General features: G+C 45.6%; 1 protein-coding gene across 1 annotated transcript in view; it reads left to right on the plus strand.

Moving 5' to 3' along the window:
* Nucleotides 1-5,585: 5,585 nt before the first annotated feature.
* Nucleotides 5,586-17,902, plus strand: part of LOC133766077 (broad substrate specificity ATP-binding cassette transporter ABCG2-like) — a 29,252-nt gene continuing 16,935 nt past the window's right edge. Inside the window, exons 1-7 of the mRNA XM_062199883.1 lie at nucleotides 5,586-5,803; nucleotides 8,535-8,594; nucleotides 9,290-9,404; nucleotides 9,963-10,115; nucleotides 13,379-13,536; nucleotides 15,144-15,295; nucleotides 17,691-17,795. Coding sequence (XP_062055867.1) covers nucleotides 5,601-5,803; nucleotides 8,535-8,594; nucleotides 9,290-9,404; nucleotides 9,963-10,115; nucleotides 13,379-13,536; nucleotides 15,144-15,295; nucleotides 17,691-17,795 — 946 coding nt within the window. The 5' untranslated portion in view covers nucleotides 5,586-5,600. The remainder of the gene's footprint in view (nucleotides 5,804-8,534; nucleotides 8,595-9,289; nucleotides 9,405-9,962; nucleotides 10,116-13,378; nucleotides 13,537-15,143; nucleotides 15,296-17,690; nucleotides 17,796-17,902) is intronic.

Raw genomic sequence — 17,902 nt, forward strand, 5'->3', positions numbered from 1 at the left:
TTTTATAGTTTCTCAGTGTTTTGTTCTGATGTTTGGGTTAGGGCAGAACCTACAGAGAGAAATAAGACTTCAAAGTGGGCAGGTGTTTGGCCTAGTGGTTAAGCTGCTGACTGAAGTGCACATCAGAGTGCCTGGGTTTGAGTCCCTGCTCTGTTCCTGATTCCAGCTTTCCACAGGTGGCCACCCTGGAAGGCAGCAGCTCAGGTAGCCGGGTCCCTGCAACGCATGGGAGACCTTGATTGAATTCTGATGTCTTGATTTTGGTTTGGACCAGCCCTAGTTGTTGTGGGCATTTGGGGAGTGAGCCAGCAAATGGAAGATCTCTCCCTCTCTGCTTTAAAGTCTTTTAAGGAGCTCGAAGGAAGGTGGTCCAGGGCCATGTCCCCATCTTAGCTCATCACTGTTAGGCCGTCACAAAACACACCAAACACTGGAGTAAGAGAAAGGGTTTATTGAAGAAACTCCAGTAGAGCAGACCGGAGGGAAGGGGCAAAGAGGGAAAAAGGGAGAGAAGGAGAGTATAAGATAGAGACAGAGAGGAGAGGAGCTAGCGAGGGGAGAAGAGAGAGATGAGAGAAGAGAGAGCGAGCAGGAGAGAGCAGAGAGCAGGAGAGAGAGAGATGAGAGGAGGAGAGAAGAGCACATGAGAGGAGCCAAGAGAGGTGCGTGTTCAGGAACAGGTCCTTTTAAAACTTTGATGAAGGGCGGGAAGGGAAGCAGGAGCAGTGAATCCCATTATGATGGGGGTGGAGCTTGACACTGGTGGTTGGGCATTGTGGCCACCTGGCTTCCAGCAATGGCAGTGGATGGTGTCAGGGTGTAGACCACACCATAGATAAAACTGTGTCATTTTCCTAACAATCACAGTGGTGCCCCTGCACTGTCCCTACCCTCACCCAAGTCAGCAGTCCTTGTAAATACAGATCCCATCCTGTTCTGCTGCTTTCCAGTCTCAACAGTCACAGCCAACTGGCGTTGCTTAGGAGTGGCACCCCCTGAGCTGCCCGCTGGCAGGGATATCGATCTGCTGTATTAGTTGCTCCTGTATCTCCAAATGCCTGCCAGGTTACATGAGCGAAGCCCTTCTCCCAAGGTTACCAGGCTGGTAAGTTCAAAGGCAGAAGGAACTCAGGTCCCACCCATTCTAGGAGGACTTAGGGAGTGATTTATGGATGGCCTTAGGCTTTCCTAGACAACTGCTAAATTACAGGTAAGATTAAGAGTTTGGGCTGTAACACACTTGTAAATTACACTTGGTCTAGATTGTTTTATTTACTATTTGACTAGGTATTTATTTTCCAGACTGAAAGTTTTTTTTCTACCCCTGGTGAAAACAAGTTGGACACATTTCTTGCAGATCTTGGGGGAATGCACACGCTTTCAAAAGTCTGAAAGTGACTGTACCTACAGAGGGTCAGGTTCTCTGCTTTGTAATAGTCCTTGCTGTTAACTTGACCTAAAACAATGGTTACCCTGACCGGTGAGTAGCACTGTCCAGACACACTTTTTCTCTTTTGGTAATGAGCCATGAATTTCCCTTAGCTCCCTTGCTGGCTTTGCCCAGTCCCTTGTCAGTGGTTGGTAGAATCAGGGTGTCTGCGAGGTGTATGGAGTGCAGAGAGAGATGCAGCACCCTCCCCAAATGCCTGTCACAGCTAGGGCTTGGCCAGGCTGAAGCCATGAGCCTGGGTGTCCAACTGGGTTTCCCACTTGGGCTATCTTCCGCTGCTTTCCCAGACCATTAGCAGGGAGCCAGATCGGAAGTGGAGGTGCGGGGAGATGTGGCTTAGCTGGTGCACCTCAATGCCTGCCCCAGCCTGGTTTTCTTGCTGCCTCTCTGAGAGCTAAAGTCCAGCACAAGGAACTGCATGCGTTGCCCATCACCTCTTCTTCAGGGCTTCTCCTGCATCACTAGAGCTGCTGCTTGTCTTCTCCATCATCCTGCTGCTGGCGGCTCTCAGGTCTTAATCTCTCAGTAGTCAGAGGCTATGAGAGTGTAGCGAGTGAAGTCGGGAAGGCCATACCTTGCGTGTCCTGCCCTGAAGCGGGAGAATTAGCTTCATTGCACTCCTATATACAGTGAGTTCTTAGATGACATAATTTAAGATTTATCCTTACGTTTGAAAATTTGAGGCTAAGTCCCTCCCTCTCTCTCTCTCTCCTCCATTAATGTGTGTGTGTGTCCTGTCCTGCGGGACGTCAACTAGGGCCAAGTAACTAGAATGGGGAATGAAGGGACAGGAGACACAAAGATGGCAGCAAGACAAGATGGCTGTTCAAGCTGCACTTTTTATTTTTCAACCACACACTTATATATCATAAAGGCAGGGTGTCAGGCGGGGGAAGGAGGGGCGTTTAGGAGGGCAGGACATCGGGCAGGGGAAGGAGGGGGAGCTTATCTTGTAGCTGCAATGCTTGTGAAAGTAGGGGAAAGGTTACAAGGTCTTAAGGCACAAGGTCATACAAGGTTGCGTTATCAGTACTCTCTGGTCTGGGCTGTTTTAGCCCTGCCTCAGTAGTTTTCCTCTAAGAGGCCACATGCTGCGTGGTCCCTGACATGTGTGTTTGTATTCTTTCACTTTCTTCCCCCTTAATCGTTGTTTGCTTATTTGAGAGGCAGAGAGACAGACAGATGGAGTGAGCTCCTGTTGGCTGGTCCACTCCCTAAGTGCCCCCAAGTGCTTGGGGTAGGCCAGGGCTGAAGCCAGGAGCTGGGAACTCCATGTGAACGACAGGGGTCTAGTTACTCAAGGCATCATGTCACCCTTGCCTTCTAGGATCTGCATTAGCCGGAAGCTGAAGGCAGGAGCCAAAGCCGGGTGCTCTTGTGTGATGGGGGCATCCTAACCACTCGGCTAAACGCCTGCCCTTGTTCTTTGTATGTTTAGTGTGCAGCTGAGTAATCTTCCCAGAGTCTCAGCTCTCCGGGGGACTCCAGGGATCTGCTCCTTGACTGCTAGTGACTTCATCTTGCTGGTGCGTGTCTTACCTTTAAACCACTCTGCAACAGGGAGCGTGGGGTCTGAGGAGGTCTGAAGGTTTAACAGCAGCCATGGGCCTCCCTGCTTTCACAGGAGTTCACTGTCTGTAGGCAAATTCCACCTGTGACTTGTGCATCCAAATATGATGGGAATTGGAGGTGCACAGTGCAGAGTGGAGAAGGTTCAGGAATCAGGCTCTTACTGCAATGTGGGAAGTGCTGAGGGGGCCTTCAGGGGGCTAGGAAGACCAGGTGTTAAAGGCGTCATCTCAGGATGGAGACATTGCTGGAGACCTTTGGGACTTTTATAGGAAAACCCTGGCAGGTAAATCATCACTGTTTTTCTTTCCTTGGCTTCCCAGTGCTATGTGGAATTGTGAACAAAATGCTGTGAGATTCCAGGAATGACTGCTATATTTTGGTCAACAGTATTTTGGTTTAAAAAATATGAAATATGTTTAGGGACAGAGATCAGATTTAATTCTTTGGGACGCACCTATTGTTTTTTCCCCTTGAGGAATGGAATCGGGTTCAGTAACAATTGTTTTGGAAGAGAGTTCCAAAGAAACAGCATTTTCTTTCTCCACTATTGCAACACTTAATCATTTTGTGGATTTGTTGTTCTTATCCTAAAGTATACAACATTTTACTTTTTAAAGCACTTTTCTGTATTTAAAAGAAGCATAATGCTACCACAGTTTTGTGCTGTTTTTGGAAACAGAAACAAATTTGTTTTGGTACAAGAATAGCTGATCTGTGTATCTCTTATGGCACTATGAAATCGCTTTATTTACAAGTAGCTCAGCAAGAAGAACTGTAGCTACCTCTGCCATAGTAGCCAATCGATCCACGTCCACGTTGTAATTACGTTCTGTAGAATTCACCCATACTGTGGGCATCTACATGGAAGGCATTAACATTTGTACATTGAATCAATTCCCATATTTCATTTTCCCATAGTTTATCCCCCCATAGGGGTCTGCCATGAATTTGCCAATTATCCTTTTTCCATTTAGTGATCCAGGTAGTTAGACTATTAGCTGTGGCCCACGAATCAGTAAAAAGGTGACACTCCCTTCCTTTCTCATGTTTTAGAGCCTGGTATATTGCTTGTAATTCAGCAAACTGACTGCTAAGGTTTTCTTCTTGGAACTCTAATACCATGGTGGTTTTTGCGTTATATGCCACAGCTTTCCAATATCTATGGTGCCCTATACATTTTGTTGACCCATCTGTGAACCATGCATGCTCTTAATAAAAACTCAGCTCTTTCTAAGCAATTAGTATTTAACAGAGACATCAAGAGAACATAATAGATTACTTTAACTCATTGCTTTAACAGAGGATCACATTTTGATTTTATGTCAAAGAAAATAGACTAATAGTTTTGAAACAAAAAATTTCTTCTTCCCATAATGTTTTGTGACTTTCTCGCACCTTCTATAACTTACTCAAACCCTTCTTTTTTTTCCATTCCAGTATAAACTAGCCATTAAAATAAACAATTTTTACAAACCATGTCCTTCCTTTATTTAAAAACCTCTTTTCCTGTGAACTTTCCTTAACAAGCACACACTTTTATACTTGTGAACTTTTACTGTTGGTTGACTTTTTGATTTATAAGCTTATTAAGAAACACGGGCCTATGGTCAAAGCTAACAAAAGCCTCCCATGGGGACCGAGAAGGGTGGATATAAGGGTGGTCAGCCAAGGTGATTGATTAAACCAGGCCTCAAACCATTGCTCTTATGACACTCATTCCCTTTTTGTCTTGCTAAACCTTTCCACACCTTCGCTATGTTTTCTCGTACTACCCCTGTATAATCAGCATAAAAGCAACATTCCGCCATCTTCAAAGTATATGTGGGCTTTTTTAATTTATTTTTTATTTATTTTTATTTTTTGACAGGCAGAGTGGACAGTGAAAGAGAGAGACAGAGAGAAAGGTCTTCCTTTGCCATTGGCTCACCTTCCAATGGCCGCCGCGGTAGGCGCGCTGCGCTATTCGGAAGGCAGGACCCAGGTGCTACTCCTAGTCTCCCATGGGGTGCAGGGACCAAGGACTTGGGCCATCCTCCACTGCACTCCCGGGCCATAGCAGAGAACTGGCCTGGAAGAGGGGCAACCGGGACAGAATCCGGCACCCCAACCGGGACTAGCACCCGGTGTGCCGGCGCCGCAAGGCTGAGGATTAGCCTGTTGAGCCACGGCGCCGGCCATATATATGGGCTTTAAGGCCTTATTAGTTATGAGGCCCAGACCTATTTATTTATTTACTTGTTACATGGGGTGCATTTTAAGAGAGGTGTGAGCCTCCTTGGGAAGGCATTTGATTCCAAGTTATTCCCTGAAACTGAACGGTTTGAGAGGGCCCTGTGTTTTTTGTAAATTTATTCCATCCTTTAGACCTTAAAAAAATCAAGGCTCACTTCTAATTGTTGTTGCGCTTTTTCCTGGGTGGTTGTTCTTTTTGCAGTGAAATAACAGCTAAGTGGGCTGCCCAGCACGGGTTAAAGCAGACTCGTTTTAAACGCGTTGTTACCTAGTGTGTATAATCTTGTTTATCTGGACTGTCAACTTAGGGTTCTTTTTCCCCCACAGAGAGGCAGAAACTTTCCCGATGTCTTCCGACGATGTCCAGATTTTTGTGCCAATGTCGCAAAAAAACAGCAACGGCCTCCCTGGGACAGCCACCAACGACCTGAAGACACCGAATGAGGGAGCCGTGTTAAGTTTTCATAACATCCGCTATCGAGTAAAAGTCAAGAGTGGCTTTCTGCTGTGTCGAAAAACAGTCGAGAAGGAAATCCTGTCAGACATCAAGTATGTACATGGGCTTTCTATGAGATGCTTTGTCGATCTGTGATGAGCCTTTATAGTTTCGCCCTTTACCAATAAGTCTGCTGCGAACATTTATGCACAGGTCTTTGTGCAGATACTCACACACATGCTTTCATTTCTTCAGGCTAGACTGGGATGAAATGATATTGGGTCACGTGTTTGGCTTCTGTTTAATTTTCAGAGGATCTGCCAAATTTTTTTAAAAAGCTTTATTTTATTTATTTGAAAGAGTTATGGAACAGTAGAGACAGAGAAAGAGAGAGAGAGAGAGAGAGAGAGAAAGGTCTTCATCTGCTGCTTCACTCCCCAGATGGCCCCAACAGCCAGAGCTGAGCTGATCTGAAGCCAGGAGCCAGCAGCTTCTTCCTGGTCTCCCATGTGGGTGCAGGGGCCCAAGGACTTGGGCCATCCTCTGCTGCATTAGCAGGGAGCTGGATTGGAAGTGGAGCAGCTGAGACTTGAACTGGCACCCATATGGGATGCTGGTGCTGCAGGCCAGCGCTTTAACCTTTTATGCCACTGCACCAGCCCCAAATTGTTTTTAGAAGTGTTATACCATGTACATCATCTTTTGCTTGGGCAACTGAACAATTAATGTGTCATTTGCTTTTTCCTGAATAAATCTTCAATTTTGATGGAAAGAGGCTGGCTGTTTGATTTACTGCTTTCTTTTAATAGTAAAAATAATTTTTTTACTTATTTATTTTAAAATTGTATTTATTCACTGGAGAGGTAGAGAGGCAGAGAAAGAGAGCACTCCCATTTGCTGGTTGACTCCACAAGTAACCACAGTAACTGGGGCCAGCCCAGGTAGAACCTGGAAGCTAGGAACTCTATGTCACGTGAGTAGCAGGGCCACAGGTTCTTGAGCCATCATTGCTACTGTCCATGGATGCATTATCAGGAAGCTGGAGTCAGGAGCCAGAGAGAGGAATCAAACCTAGGTACTCTGATGTGGAATGTGTGCTTTTAACCACTAGGCTAAACGTGTGCTCCGAGTGAAAATCATTTTAAACTCTCAGCTTCGGTTTTCTAATCTGTGAAATAGAAGTCTTTCTGATTTACTTTGTAAGTGAGGTGCTTTTTAGGTACTTGAACACTTTATGTCTTTTATGTTCTTGAAGCAAGGAGGTAGAAATGACAGTATACTGAGCAAGTACTTTGATTTTCTTTTTTTTTTTAAATTATTTTTTCCCAAAGAAATCTTTTATTTAAGGAATACAAACTGCATGCATTTCATAAGTAGAACTTTAGGAATATAGTTCATACCCGCCCTCCCACTCACACCTCCCCCACTTCCTCCCTCTCCCATTCCCAGTCCCATTCTCCGCTAAGATCCATTTTCAATTATCTTTATCACAGAAGACTAACTCTATACAAGGAAGAAAAGAATATATTTTGTGGGTGTATGTTTTACTTTATTAGTTGGATTAAGACCCCTCTCCCCTTTAATTTGAGGTTAAGAACTGTGTTGATATTTTCTTTTTTCTTCTGAAGTGTCTTATTCTTGTTTTTGGATTTCTTATTTTTTTAAATAATTTACTTATTTCAAAGGCAGAGTTACAGTGAGGGAGGGAAGGAGGGAGGGAAGGAGAAAGAGAGAGAGAGTGAGAGAGTGCTGGTTCACTCCCCAAATGGCTGCAATGGCCTGGGCTAGGTCAGGCAAAAGCAGGAGCCAAGAGTTTCTTCCGGGTCTCCCACATGGGTGCAGGGACCACTTTCTGTCACTTTAGCAGGGAGCTGGATCGGAAGTGGAGTGGTTGGAACTTGAACTGGCACTCATATTGGATGCTGGCTTTGCAGATGATAGCTTAACCTGTTATGCCATAATGCTAGCCCCTCACTTTTGGATCTCTATTTAAGATGTGGGTTTTTTGTTGTTGTTGTTCTTGTTGTTTGATTTTAGCAGTGCAAACACTGCTAATGGTATTCTACAATTCAGTGATTAATTAATTGTATAGAACTTGACTAGGTTGCAAGTGAGGTGGCCTGAAGAGGTTGATAGTGAAATAGTACTCAGAAGCTGTTCCGTCCTGATTCTGTGATAATAAGAGTACGTATAACAGAGATACTTCACAAGAAGGTTACTTTTTCTGGGCTGGCTTTGTGATGTAGTGGGTTAAGCTGTTTGCTTCAATGCCAGCATCCCATATGGGTGCCAGTTTGTGTCCCAGCTGTTCTACTTCCAATCAAGCTTCTTGCTAATGTGTCTGGAAGTAGCTGTTCTACTTCCAGTCAAGCTTCTTGCCAATGTGTCTGGGGAAGCAATGGAGGGTGGACTACATACTGGGGCCCCTGCACCCACAGGGGAGACCTGGATGAAGCACCTGGCTTCAGCCTAGCCTAGTCCAGCCATTGCAGCCATTTGGGGAGTGAACCAGCAGATGGAAGATCTTTCTCTCTGTCTCTCCCTCTCTGATTATAACTCTGTTTTTTTTTTTTTTTCTTAAAAGGTACTTTTCAAGGAATTGTGAATGTTGGATATCTCACTTTGTAAAAGCTATAAGAGGTTTGGAGAATAAATGAAAGGACTTTAGAGGACCAGAGTCACTTTCTTACTGTGATAAACATACTTTGTACGCTAGACTTCTGTTCACATCTTTTGTCTTTAAGAGTTGGTTGTGCTTGTTTTCTGTCTATAATCTCATTGAACTTCATTGAATATATTCAGCGTTCAGTGGAAAAGTAAATGAGTATGCTTTTGTGTTTACAGTGGGATCATGAAGCCTGGCCTCAATGCCATCCTGGGACCCACAGGTGGAGGCAAATCTTCGTGAGTATTAAAGAGTACAAGCAGGCGTCTGCTGTGCACTTGTCGTATGCTTTCCAGAATCACTTTCATGGGAGTTGGTTGTGCATTTGCTGTGTGCCCAGTCAGTTTCTAGGTGCTGTGGACACCGTGCAGTTGTGTTAATTTGTTGTTCTGTCCCAAGGAACAGGAGGTCTTACTAGGTCAGTGTTACTAATGAGACAGGATAAGTTGATTGGCAGAGGTTGGCCATATTAAGAGCTAATGGGTTGGAGGAGAGAGAAGAGGATCACATTGAAAGTCAGAGGACAGAGCCGAAGGCCTAAGTGAGCCTGAGCCTGAGCCAAAGGAACGCATTTCCTCTGTTGGGACCAACGAGGCCGGACAGCTGGCAGAGTCACTGGGGGGCTCTGTGCCAGATCAGTCGTGGTGTCTTGTTTTTATGTTTTGGGGCATTATTTTAGTGTATCATGAGAAAAGGAAGGTGAGAATTTAAATATACAAGTGGAGTTGACTGTGATCAACTTAGGGGTCGGGGGCTCTGACACTCTGCACAATTGGAAAGCTGTATGTAACTTTTGACTCCCTGCAGTAGCAATAGGAAATGTCTGCACATTTATTCCAGTTGTTTGTCTAACTTGCGCAGAGTTAGGATTCAGGTTTTGGTACATAGCCTGTGCTGGAGAGGAAGAGACCCCAACATCTGTGTCCTTTGATAGGTTGTTGGATGTCTTGGCTGCCAGGAAAGATCCACACGGGTTGACTGGAGATGTTTTGATAAACGGAGCACCACAGCCTGCCAATTTCAAGTGTAATTCGGGTTATGTGGTACAAGTAAGTATTCCTGGGTTGGCATTTCTCTATGGGCAAGCATCTTGGCTGCTAGTGGGGTGTGCATCCAGTCGATCATAAGTGTGCTTGTGGAAACAGCGTTTGTGATGCCAGATTTTCATGATCTTCCATAGGCTGGAGGGTGTGTTCCATGGAAAGGTGGGGGGACCTGGGGTGTGTCCCTCAGCAGGGCGGTGATGTCAATTCTGGTTATTGGGTCCATCCTACAGGGTACCACAGTTGTCCTCTTTGGTCCTGCCTTCACCCTTCCTCCTGGCCCCTGCTTAGAGAGATGTTTTGGCAAACCCTTGTGTAGGGCAGTCTGGAAATGGGTGCTGTGGTGGTGAGCATTCCTTTGTTCTACTTGGCCGTGCAGGGGAGGGGATGGACACGGTTCCCTGAGGCCTGCAGCTGCCTCTGCACACAGTTATCAGTGCCTTCCCGAAAGGGAAAGGACTTCACTTTAGGTGTGTTATTTCTGTGCATTAGTTACACACACCGGAGCGTGATGACCTTGGAAAAGACTCGCTAGGTCTCATTCAGACGCCATTTTCCCTTCAGGATGACGTCGTGATGGGCACTCTGACGGTGAGAGAAAACTTGCAGTTCTCCGCAGCGCTTCGGCTTCCAACCACTATGTTGAACCATGAAAAAAATGAACGGATTAACAAGGTCATTCAGGAGCTGGGTCTGGAAAAAGTGGCAGATTCCAAGGTAATGCGAAGGAAACGCGTGGGGTCAGAGCCAGCACGTTGGATCTCCCCTGAGTGGGCGACGGCACTCTGATTCAGAGCTTGCTATAATGTGTGTGGGCAAAGGTGGCTCATTCCAGGATGGGAAGGTTCCTGCACAGAACTCTTAACAATGGATGCATCCTGGAAATGGGGCGTGGCCCAGAGGGGAAAGGCTTTCTGGAGCTCTGCCACCCTCACTGGGGAGGTCAGGTGCACTGGTAGCTCTGCACCAACTTGTCCTCTCCTTGTTTGTCTCTTCCCTCGTTCACTGTTCTTTTCCCTGTCTTCCTTCGGGGACTGTGTTCCATGGCTTTTTGGAGGAATATTTCTGGAATTGATAAACTGCAAGAACCTCAGGATTCTTGGTCCGAATGCTTAATGTGGCTATAATTGGCTTGCAAAATTATATTTGGTCAAATAAGGATTTATTTCTGGTCTGTGTAGTGGCCAAGTTATTTTTCTGCAGCCTTCCTCTTGGCATTTTTGTCTCCCATCATCTCCTTCCGTTCTTTTCTTCTAACAATTTATATGTATAGACTGTTATATACCAAGCTGTCGTTGAGGCTTAAGAGATACAGTTGTGGGTAGGATTAAGAAAGAGTGAACAAAGTACCTTTTTTTGTGAGTTGTGCAGGACTAGGAAGAAAAAAAATAAGTGAACTATACAGTTCATTAATAGGTATGGAATTTTTGCTGAAAATCCACCTGATGCTTTGGGTGAAAATCAGCTTTTTATTTATTTTTCTTTTTTAAATTTGAGAGGCAGAGAGAGATGTTGTTACTGATAGGTTAATAGATCGGTAGACAGATGGATAAAAGCCGAAAGAAACAGAGACAGAAGGAGCTTCCGTTCACTGGTTCGCTTGCCAGATGCCTGCAACAGCTGGGGCCGAGTCAAGTTCAGTTAAGGTCTCCCACATGGGTGGTGGGAGCCTAATGACTTGGATCATCACCTGCTGCCTACCAGGGCCTAGGTTAGGAATCAGGAATCAGAGCTGGGAATCTAATCCAGACAGGCACTCTAATGTGGAACACAGGTGGCCTCAGTGCCGGACTAAACACCTGCTCCATTAAAACAACTGATTTGATTTGAGTTGTGGTTGGGGGGAGAAGGAGAGGGAGCAAGAGAAGTGAACTTCTGGAGTGTGGTGGCTATGGTTCAATCCCTGTGAGAACCCTCACTCAATGGCAGTGAAGCATGGGACACTTGGCTGGCTGCTGCTTCCTATGACACTGACCATGTTTTGCTGGATTTTGTTTGGAAGAGTAACTGAGAGGCCCCCATTTAGTCCTTATTTTTGTTTTCTGAGCTAGTTTTGCTTTGGCTTTGTATATTTTCAGTAAAGTCCTTTCTTCTACTCTGTTCTTTACCACTAGGCAGTCGTTACCCTAAGTTACTTGGATTCGAGGGGAAAATACACAGAGGCAGTTGGTGACGTCTTAGAATTCACGTGGTCGCATTGATTGAAATAACACATTTTAGATTTTTTTTACTTTTCATGGAATTTTAAACAGAAATGTAGAGAACATTGATTGCTGTATTAGTTACATGATTATTAGGTAATTAATACGAGTATGATTACTAATACTGTTCACCTAGATTTCTCAGTTGTTAACATCTTAGTCCATAATGACTTCAGGTTTTTTCTCACTGAAATAGTTTAAAGAAAGTCATACTTAACCCCTGCATACTCACTATGCATCTGTAATAAAGTGAGGACATTTGCCTACATTACCACAACACCATTATCAACAAAAGGAACAGTTTCTTCATAGCATCCACCGTGTCACACCTGCATGCATTCACATTTCCCAGATTGTCTCCAGGTGACTTTTGTAGCTTGGCTGATACTAGGATCCAGGGCACAAGGGCCGAGGTAGCATTCCATTCTCTCTTTGGAGACTCTTTTTTTAAAAATAACTTTTAAGAGGCCGGTGCTGTGGCATAGCGAGTAAAGCTGCCGCCTGCAGTGCCAGCATCCCATATGGGCACTGGTTCGAGTGTTGGCTGCTCCCCTTCTGATCCAGCTCCCTACTATGGCCTGGGAAAGCAGTAGAAGATGGCCTAAGTGCGTGGGTCCCTGTACCCATGTGGGAGACCTGGAAGAAGCTCCTGGGTGCTGGCTTCGGATCAGCACAGCACTGGCTGTTGCAGCTAATTGAGGAGGATGGAAGACCCCTCTCTCTCTCTCTCTCTCTCTCTCTCTCTGCCTCTCCTTCTCTCTGTGTAACTCTGACTTTCAAATGAATAAATAAATCTTAAAAAATAACTTTTAAAAGATTTATTTATTTCATTTTATTTGAAAGGAGGAGAAATAGAACGACAGAGAGAACGGTCTTCCATCCTCTCGATCTCTCCCCAAATGCCTGCAACCATTGGGGCTGGGCCAGGCTAAAGTCGGGAGCCTGGAACTCCACCCAGGTCACTCACATAGGTGGCAGGGACGCAGGTACGAAGCCATTGCCTGCTGCCTCCCAGGGTGCGCATTAGCGTGGGACTGGATGGGAAGCCGAGGAGCAGGACTCGAAGCAGCCACTCGAGTATGGGAAGCCGGCTTCCTGAGTGCTGGCTTAACTGCCGTGCCAGCTGCCCACCCCGTCTCTGGAGATTCTTAATGTAACAGTTGATTCCTACTTCCTGTCGCCCCAAAGTCATCTTCTGCTTTTCACTACCAAAGTGACATCCTCTGGCTGAAAAAGTGGAACCTATTGCCCTGTAGAATATCCTGCCTTCTGGATTTGTCTGAAACAGTGGACCAGGGTTAATTCTGCGGCGAGGCAGGGTGTGCACAGGGTCAGCCTGGGGCGCCTCGGTGCTAATAGAGTGTGGGAGAGAGTGAGCTTTCCTGGCTGCCCGCCGTCCAGTCTCCGTCCACCTGGCGACTGCTGATGTGAGGGAGGTTGATAAAAGACCTATCCATTCCTCTCCCATCTCTGTCTTCCTTTCTAGACTGTGATCCCACTGTATCAGCACCACGTTTGAGCATTCTAACCTGACTTAAAACTAGCTGACTTGGTAATGAACACTGTGAACTGTTAAACCTGGGCATCGTCAGCAGCTCTGACCTGAGCTGTAGTTCACACAGCAAACAAACCTTCCTCCTCCCAGGCTTCATGGTTTGCTGTTTGTATTGAATGAGCACAGTGAGATGGAAAGTCTCCTAAGCGGTGGTGATGCTGGGAGGTCCCGGTGAGAGTGACTGTGGTGGTTGTTTTGACAATGTTGATAAATTTGTGTTTTAGGTTGGCACTCAGTTTGTCCGTGGGGTGTCTGGAGGGGAGAGGAAAAGGACCAGTATAGGAATGGAGCTCATTACTGATCCTTCCATCTTGTTCCTGGATGAGCCCACCACCGGCTTAGACTCAAGCACAGCAAATGCAGTCCTTCTGCTCCTGAAAAGGTAAACTCTGTGAGGACATTGTTCTCTGTAAAAATTGTTTATTCATGTGGCCACCTCAGGGCTGGCAGGCCAAAGCCAGGAGCATAGAACTCCCTCTGGGTCCCCTACGTTGATGCCTGGTCCCAAGCATTTGGACCATCCTCCACTGCCTTCCCAGGTGCATTAGCAGGGAGTTGGATCAATCCAGGGCGTTAACTTGTTGCGCCTGAGCACCGGCCCCTCTAGTTACTTTTCAACATTGAATTGAAATTATTGATTGCCTGCCCTGATCCTCAGTGAGGCAGAATATAGTTGTGCACGTTGCTGACCTGTAGTAGGTGCTTAAAAATGCTAACATTGAAGTGATTCTTCTCATAAAATCCTTTGAGTAATACTTTTGAATAGTGATTTTGGCCTTTGTTTCTTATAAGTGCTAACTCTGCTGAAAAGGTAGCTTAGACCTGTCTCTGACATGGAGTTAGACCAGAGATCAAATCTAAGCCTTGCACCCTACTATACCAGGACACCTTGGCCAGTTTTGACCCTTTTGACCTTTTCTGTAAAATGAAAGTGGTAATAACAGTGGAACTCCCTTATAAGAGTCCTGTGAAAATTGAAATGAAGTTATCTCTAAGGCATTTAGCAAAGATACTCCATGTACTTGGTGATGTTAATCAAATCAGCTGTGAGAACTGGGCATACCACCATTGCGTTGATGCTAGTGTATAACTACTTGTCACACTGGAGCATACTCAGACAACCTGGAGTGCTGGTTAAAATTAAACAGGACTCCCTAGACCCATCTCCAGAGATTCTAATCCAGCGACTGGGAAGACTGCCCAGGATTCTGCAGTTTTAGTAAATGTTATAGTTGATTCTATACTCTCTATGCAGCACACTGTAAGAAACCCTCATCTTTTTTTTTTTTTTTAGACTTATTTATTTATTTGAAAGGCAGAGTTACAGAGAGAGAGAGAGAGAGAGAGAGAGAGAGAGAGGAAGAGACATGTAGGAGACCTGGATGCATGGTTCCAAGCACTTGGGCCATCTTCTGCTGCTTTCCCAAGCACATTAGCAAGGAGCTGGATCATAAGTGGAGCAACTGAGACTTGAACTGGTAGGATTCCGGCATTGCAAGTGGTGGCATAACACTGTGCCACGACACTGGCCTCCCTCACCTTTATTAATAATAGCATTGAAACCAGCTCTCTGCTGTGGCCTGGGAAAACAGTAAAGATGGCCCAAGTCCTTGGGTCCCTGCACCCATGTGGGAGACCTGGAAGAAGCTCTTGGCTCCTGGCTTCAGATCGGCGCAGCTCCAGCCATTGTGGACAATTGGGGCGTGAACCAGCAGATGGAAGACACCTCTCTCTCTCTTTCTCCCTCTCTCTCTCTCTCTCTGCCTCTCCTCTCTCTGTATAACTCTTTTGAGTAAATAAATAAATCTTTTAAAAAAATAATAGCATTGAATGTAGATTTCCTATCTATCGGGTAGGTAATATAAGATGAGAGGTTAGAGAAAAATCAAATTGAAGCAGGATCACATGTTCCAAAGCAGTACTAAATTATGTTACTAAGAAGTACACGTTTCAGCTACTGAATGACTTCTTTTCTGTCTTTTAACTTAGAATGTCTAAGCAGGGCCGAACCATCATCTTCTCCATTCACCAGCCTCGGTATTCCATTTTCAAGTTGTTTGATAGCCTCACCTTACTGGCCTCAGGAAAACTCATGTTCCATGGACCGGCTCAGCAGGCTTTGGAGTACTTCGCATCAGCTGGTATGGTTGACCTTTCCATGCAGGAAGACCCTGCATTCCCAGAATCCTGACAAGAACGAGAGGGGTCCATAGGAGTGCTGTCTGGTCTATGGGTGGACGCACCATGAGTTCCAGCCCTCGAGACCTCTGTGGCCAGTTGGTGCTTGCTAGGATTGTTCCTCATTCTGCAGCACTTGCTTATTGCTTGGGTTGCTTTGTTTTTCCTGTTCTATTTGAGTATGCATTCATGTGTGTGTCTGTGTGGTTTTTTTTTTTTTTTTCCTTCAAGATTTATTTATTTGAAAGGCAGAGTTACAGAGAGAAGGAGAGAGAGACACACACAGAGAAAGAGAAAGAGAGAGAGTTCTTTCATCCTCTGGCTCATTCCCCAAAGGGCTGCAGGGACTGAAGCCAGGAGTTGGAACTCCATCTGGGTCTTCCAAAAGGGTGTCAGGGGCCTATGTACTTGGGCCATCTTCTGCTGCTCTCCCACGTGCATTAGCAGGGAGCTGGGTTGTGTTTTTCTGTTGGGCCTATATCTCTGACCATTCCCTGAAAATTCAATAATTAACATACCTGGGGGGGAGGTATTATGGCATAGTGAGTAAAGCCACCACCTGCGACACCTGGCATCCCACATGGGGATTGATTCAAGTCCTGGCTGCTCCACTTCTAATCCAGTTCCCTGCTAATGTACCTGGGAAAGCGGTGGAGAACACCCCTTGTGGGAGACCTGGATGAAGCTCCTGGCTCTGGCCTGGCCTAGTCCTGGCCATTGTGGCTATTTGGGGAGTAAACCTGCAGATGGAAGATCTCTCCCTCTCCCTCTCTTTCTCCCCCCCCCCCCCCCCACACACACACTTTGTAACTCTAGCTTTCAGGTAAATAAGTGAATCTTTTTTTTTTTTTCTTTTATTTGACAGATAGAGTTAGACAGTGAGAGAGAGAGAGAGAGACAGAGAGACAGGTCTTCCTTCCGTTGGTTCACCCCCCAAATGGCTGCTATGGCTAGAACTATGCCGATCCAAAGCCAGGAGCCAGGTGCTTCTTTCTGGTCTCCCACGCAAGTACAGGTGCTCAAGCACTTGGACCATCCTCCACTTCTTTCCGGGCCACAGCAGAGAGCTAGACTGGAAGAAGAGCAACTGGGACTAGAACCTGGTGCCCATATGGGATCCTGGCGCTGGAGGCAAAGGATTAACCAAGTGAGCCTCGGCACCAGGCCCAATAAGTGAATCTTTAAAAAAATAAAATTTGACATATTGGACTCACAGCCAATTATTCTGTTTGTTGCACACTTTTGGAAAGGCCTAATATCACTGTCTTTTTGACCACATAATAGATTAGGTTTTATCACTTGTCCTCCTGTGTCTTAATAAGGACTCATAGAGATGCTACTTAATCTCCTAATAAGAGCAGATCACAGATTTAAGCCTTGAAAGGGTGTGAGTGACCCATCAGTTAACATGAAGGCTAGTCCTAAATTTGATGTTGATGGACCAACATTTTTCATAATTCAAGACTGTCTGGTTCTTTACATTTCAGATTAATTATGTGAGTTACTAAATGGTTCCTGTGATCTGCTCCAGTTGGATAATTTAGATATGATTATTGATGATTTTTCATAACTCCAAATAAAGTTTTAAATATTCAGTCTTTCTTAACTCATTTTAAAAATCTCTAACATTTAAAGTAATCAAGCATATGATGTTTATAAAAGTTTATAAAGATGGAATTAAGAGGTTTATTTGGGTACAAAAACAGTGCATAGTTTTTTTCATCATTTGCATTTTCCATAGACTTCTTGGAAATCCCTTGTATATGAGCCTGGCAGTCTAGGGCAGGCGAATCTAAGAGTCAGACTCTAGGCCCAGCTGAGTTCAGGTGATCGTGCCCTAAGAAGGTGTGAGGTCAGAGTTCAGATATGCTGTTTGCACACATCCTGACAACGCTGCCCTGTAGGCTAGTTCTCTCCTTGGCATTCCGGCAGCGTGGCCAATGGTGATGTGGACGTCTGCGTTCAGGAGAGGAGACGTCGTCTCTCTTCTCTGCCACCTCAGCCTTCCCAGACAGGAGGATGCACCTGGGCTGTTACTGTTTCTTTCCTGGGACCGACATTTAGCCTTTGGAAGAAGTACAGATAAGCAGCAGGACATATTGGCAGCTGTTTCTGTGAGTTAAGGTAGGGAAGGACTCACCGAAGATGCGGACCAGTCCAAGAGAGGTTTGGAACATACGTGTTCATGTGCACCGGAGACAGAGAATTTACTGAAATGTTGTGTGGCTGCATATGTGAAAGGAAAGGATGATTTAATGAAGGCAGTGGGCGACGTTGTTAGTTCTTGGCTCCCCTCTGAAGAGAATCCTCTCTTTTCCAAGGTCATCTTTGTGCTCTTGGGGTTGCCTTCTTTTGTAGGTTACCGCTGTGAGCCCTACAACAACCCTGCGGACTTCTTCCTGGATGTCATCAATGGAGACTCCTCTGCTGTGCTGTTAAGCAGAGAGGAAGAGGGCAGTGAAGGTAAGTGAGTCTAAGGGATTTTTGCCTGATTGATTGACTGAAGTTTAGCAATGGAATGACTCATTAGCCTGGGGGAGGGAGTGATGTACCTGGGGGTGGTGTGGATG

Source organism: Lepus europaeus, chromosome 8, assembly GCF_033115175.1.
Source record: "Lepus europaeus isolate LE1 chromosome 8, mLepTim1.pri, whole genome shotgun sequence".
Classification (NCBI taxonomy): Eukaryota; Metazoa; Chordata; class Mammalia; order Lagomorpha; family Leporidae; genus Lepus; species Lepus europaeus.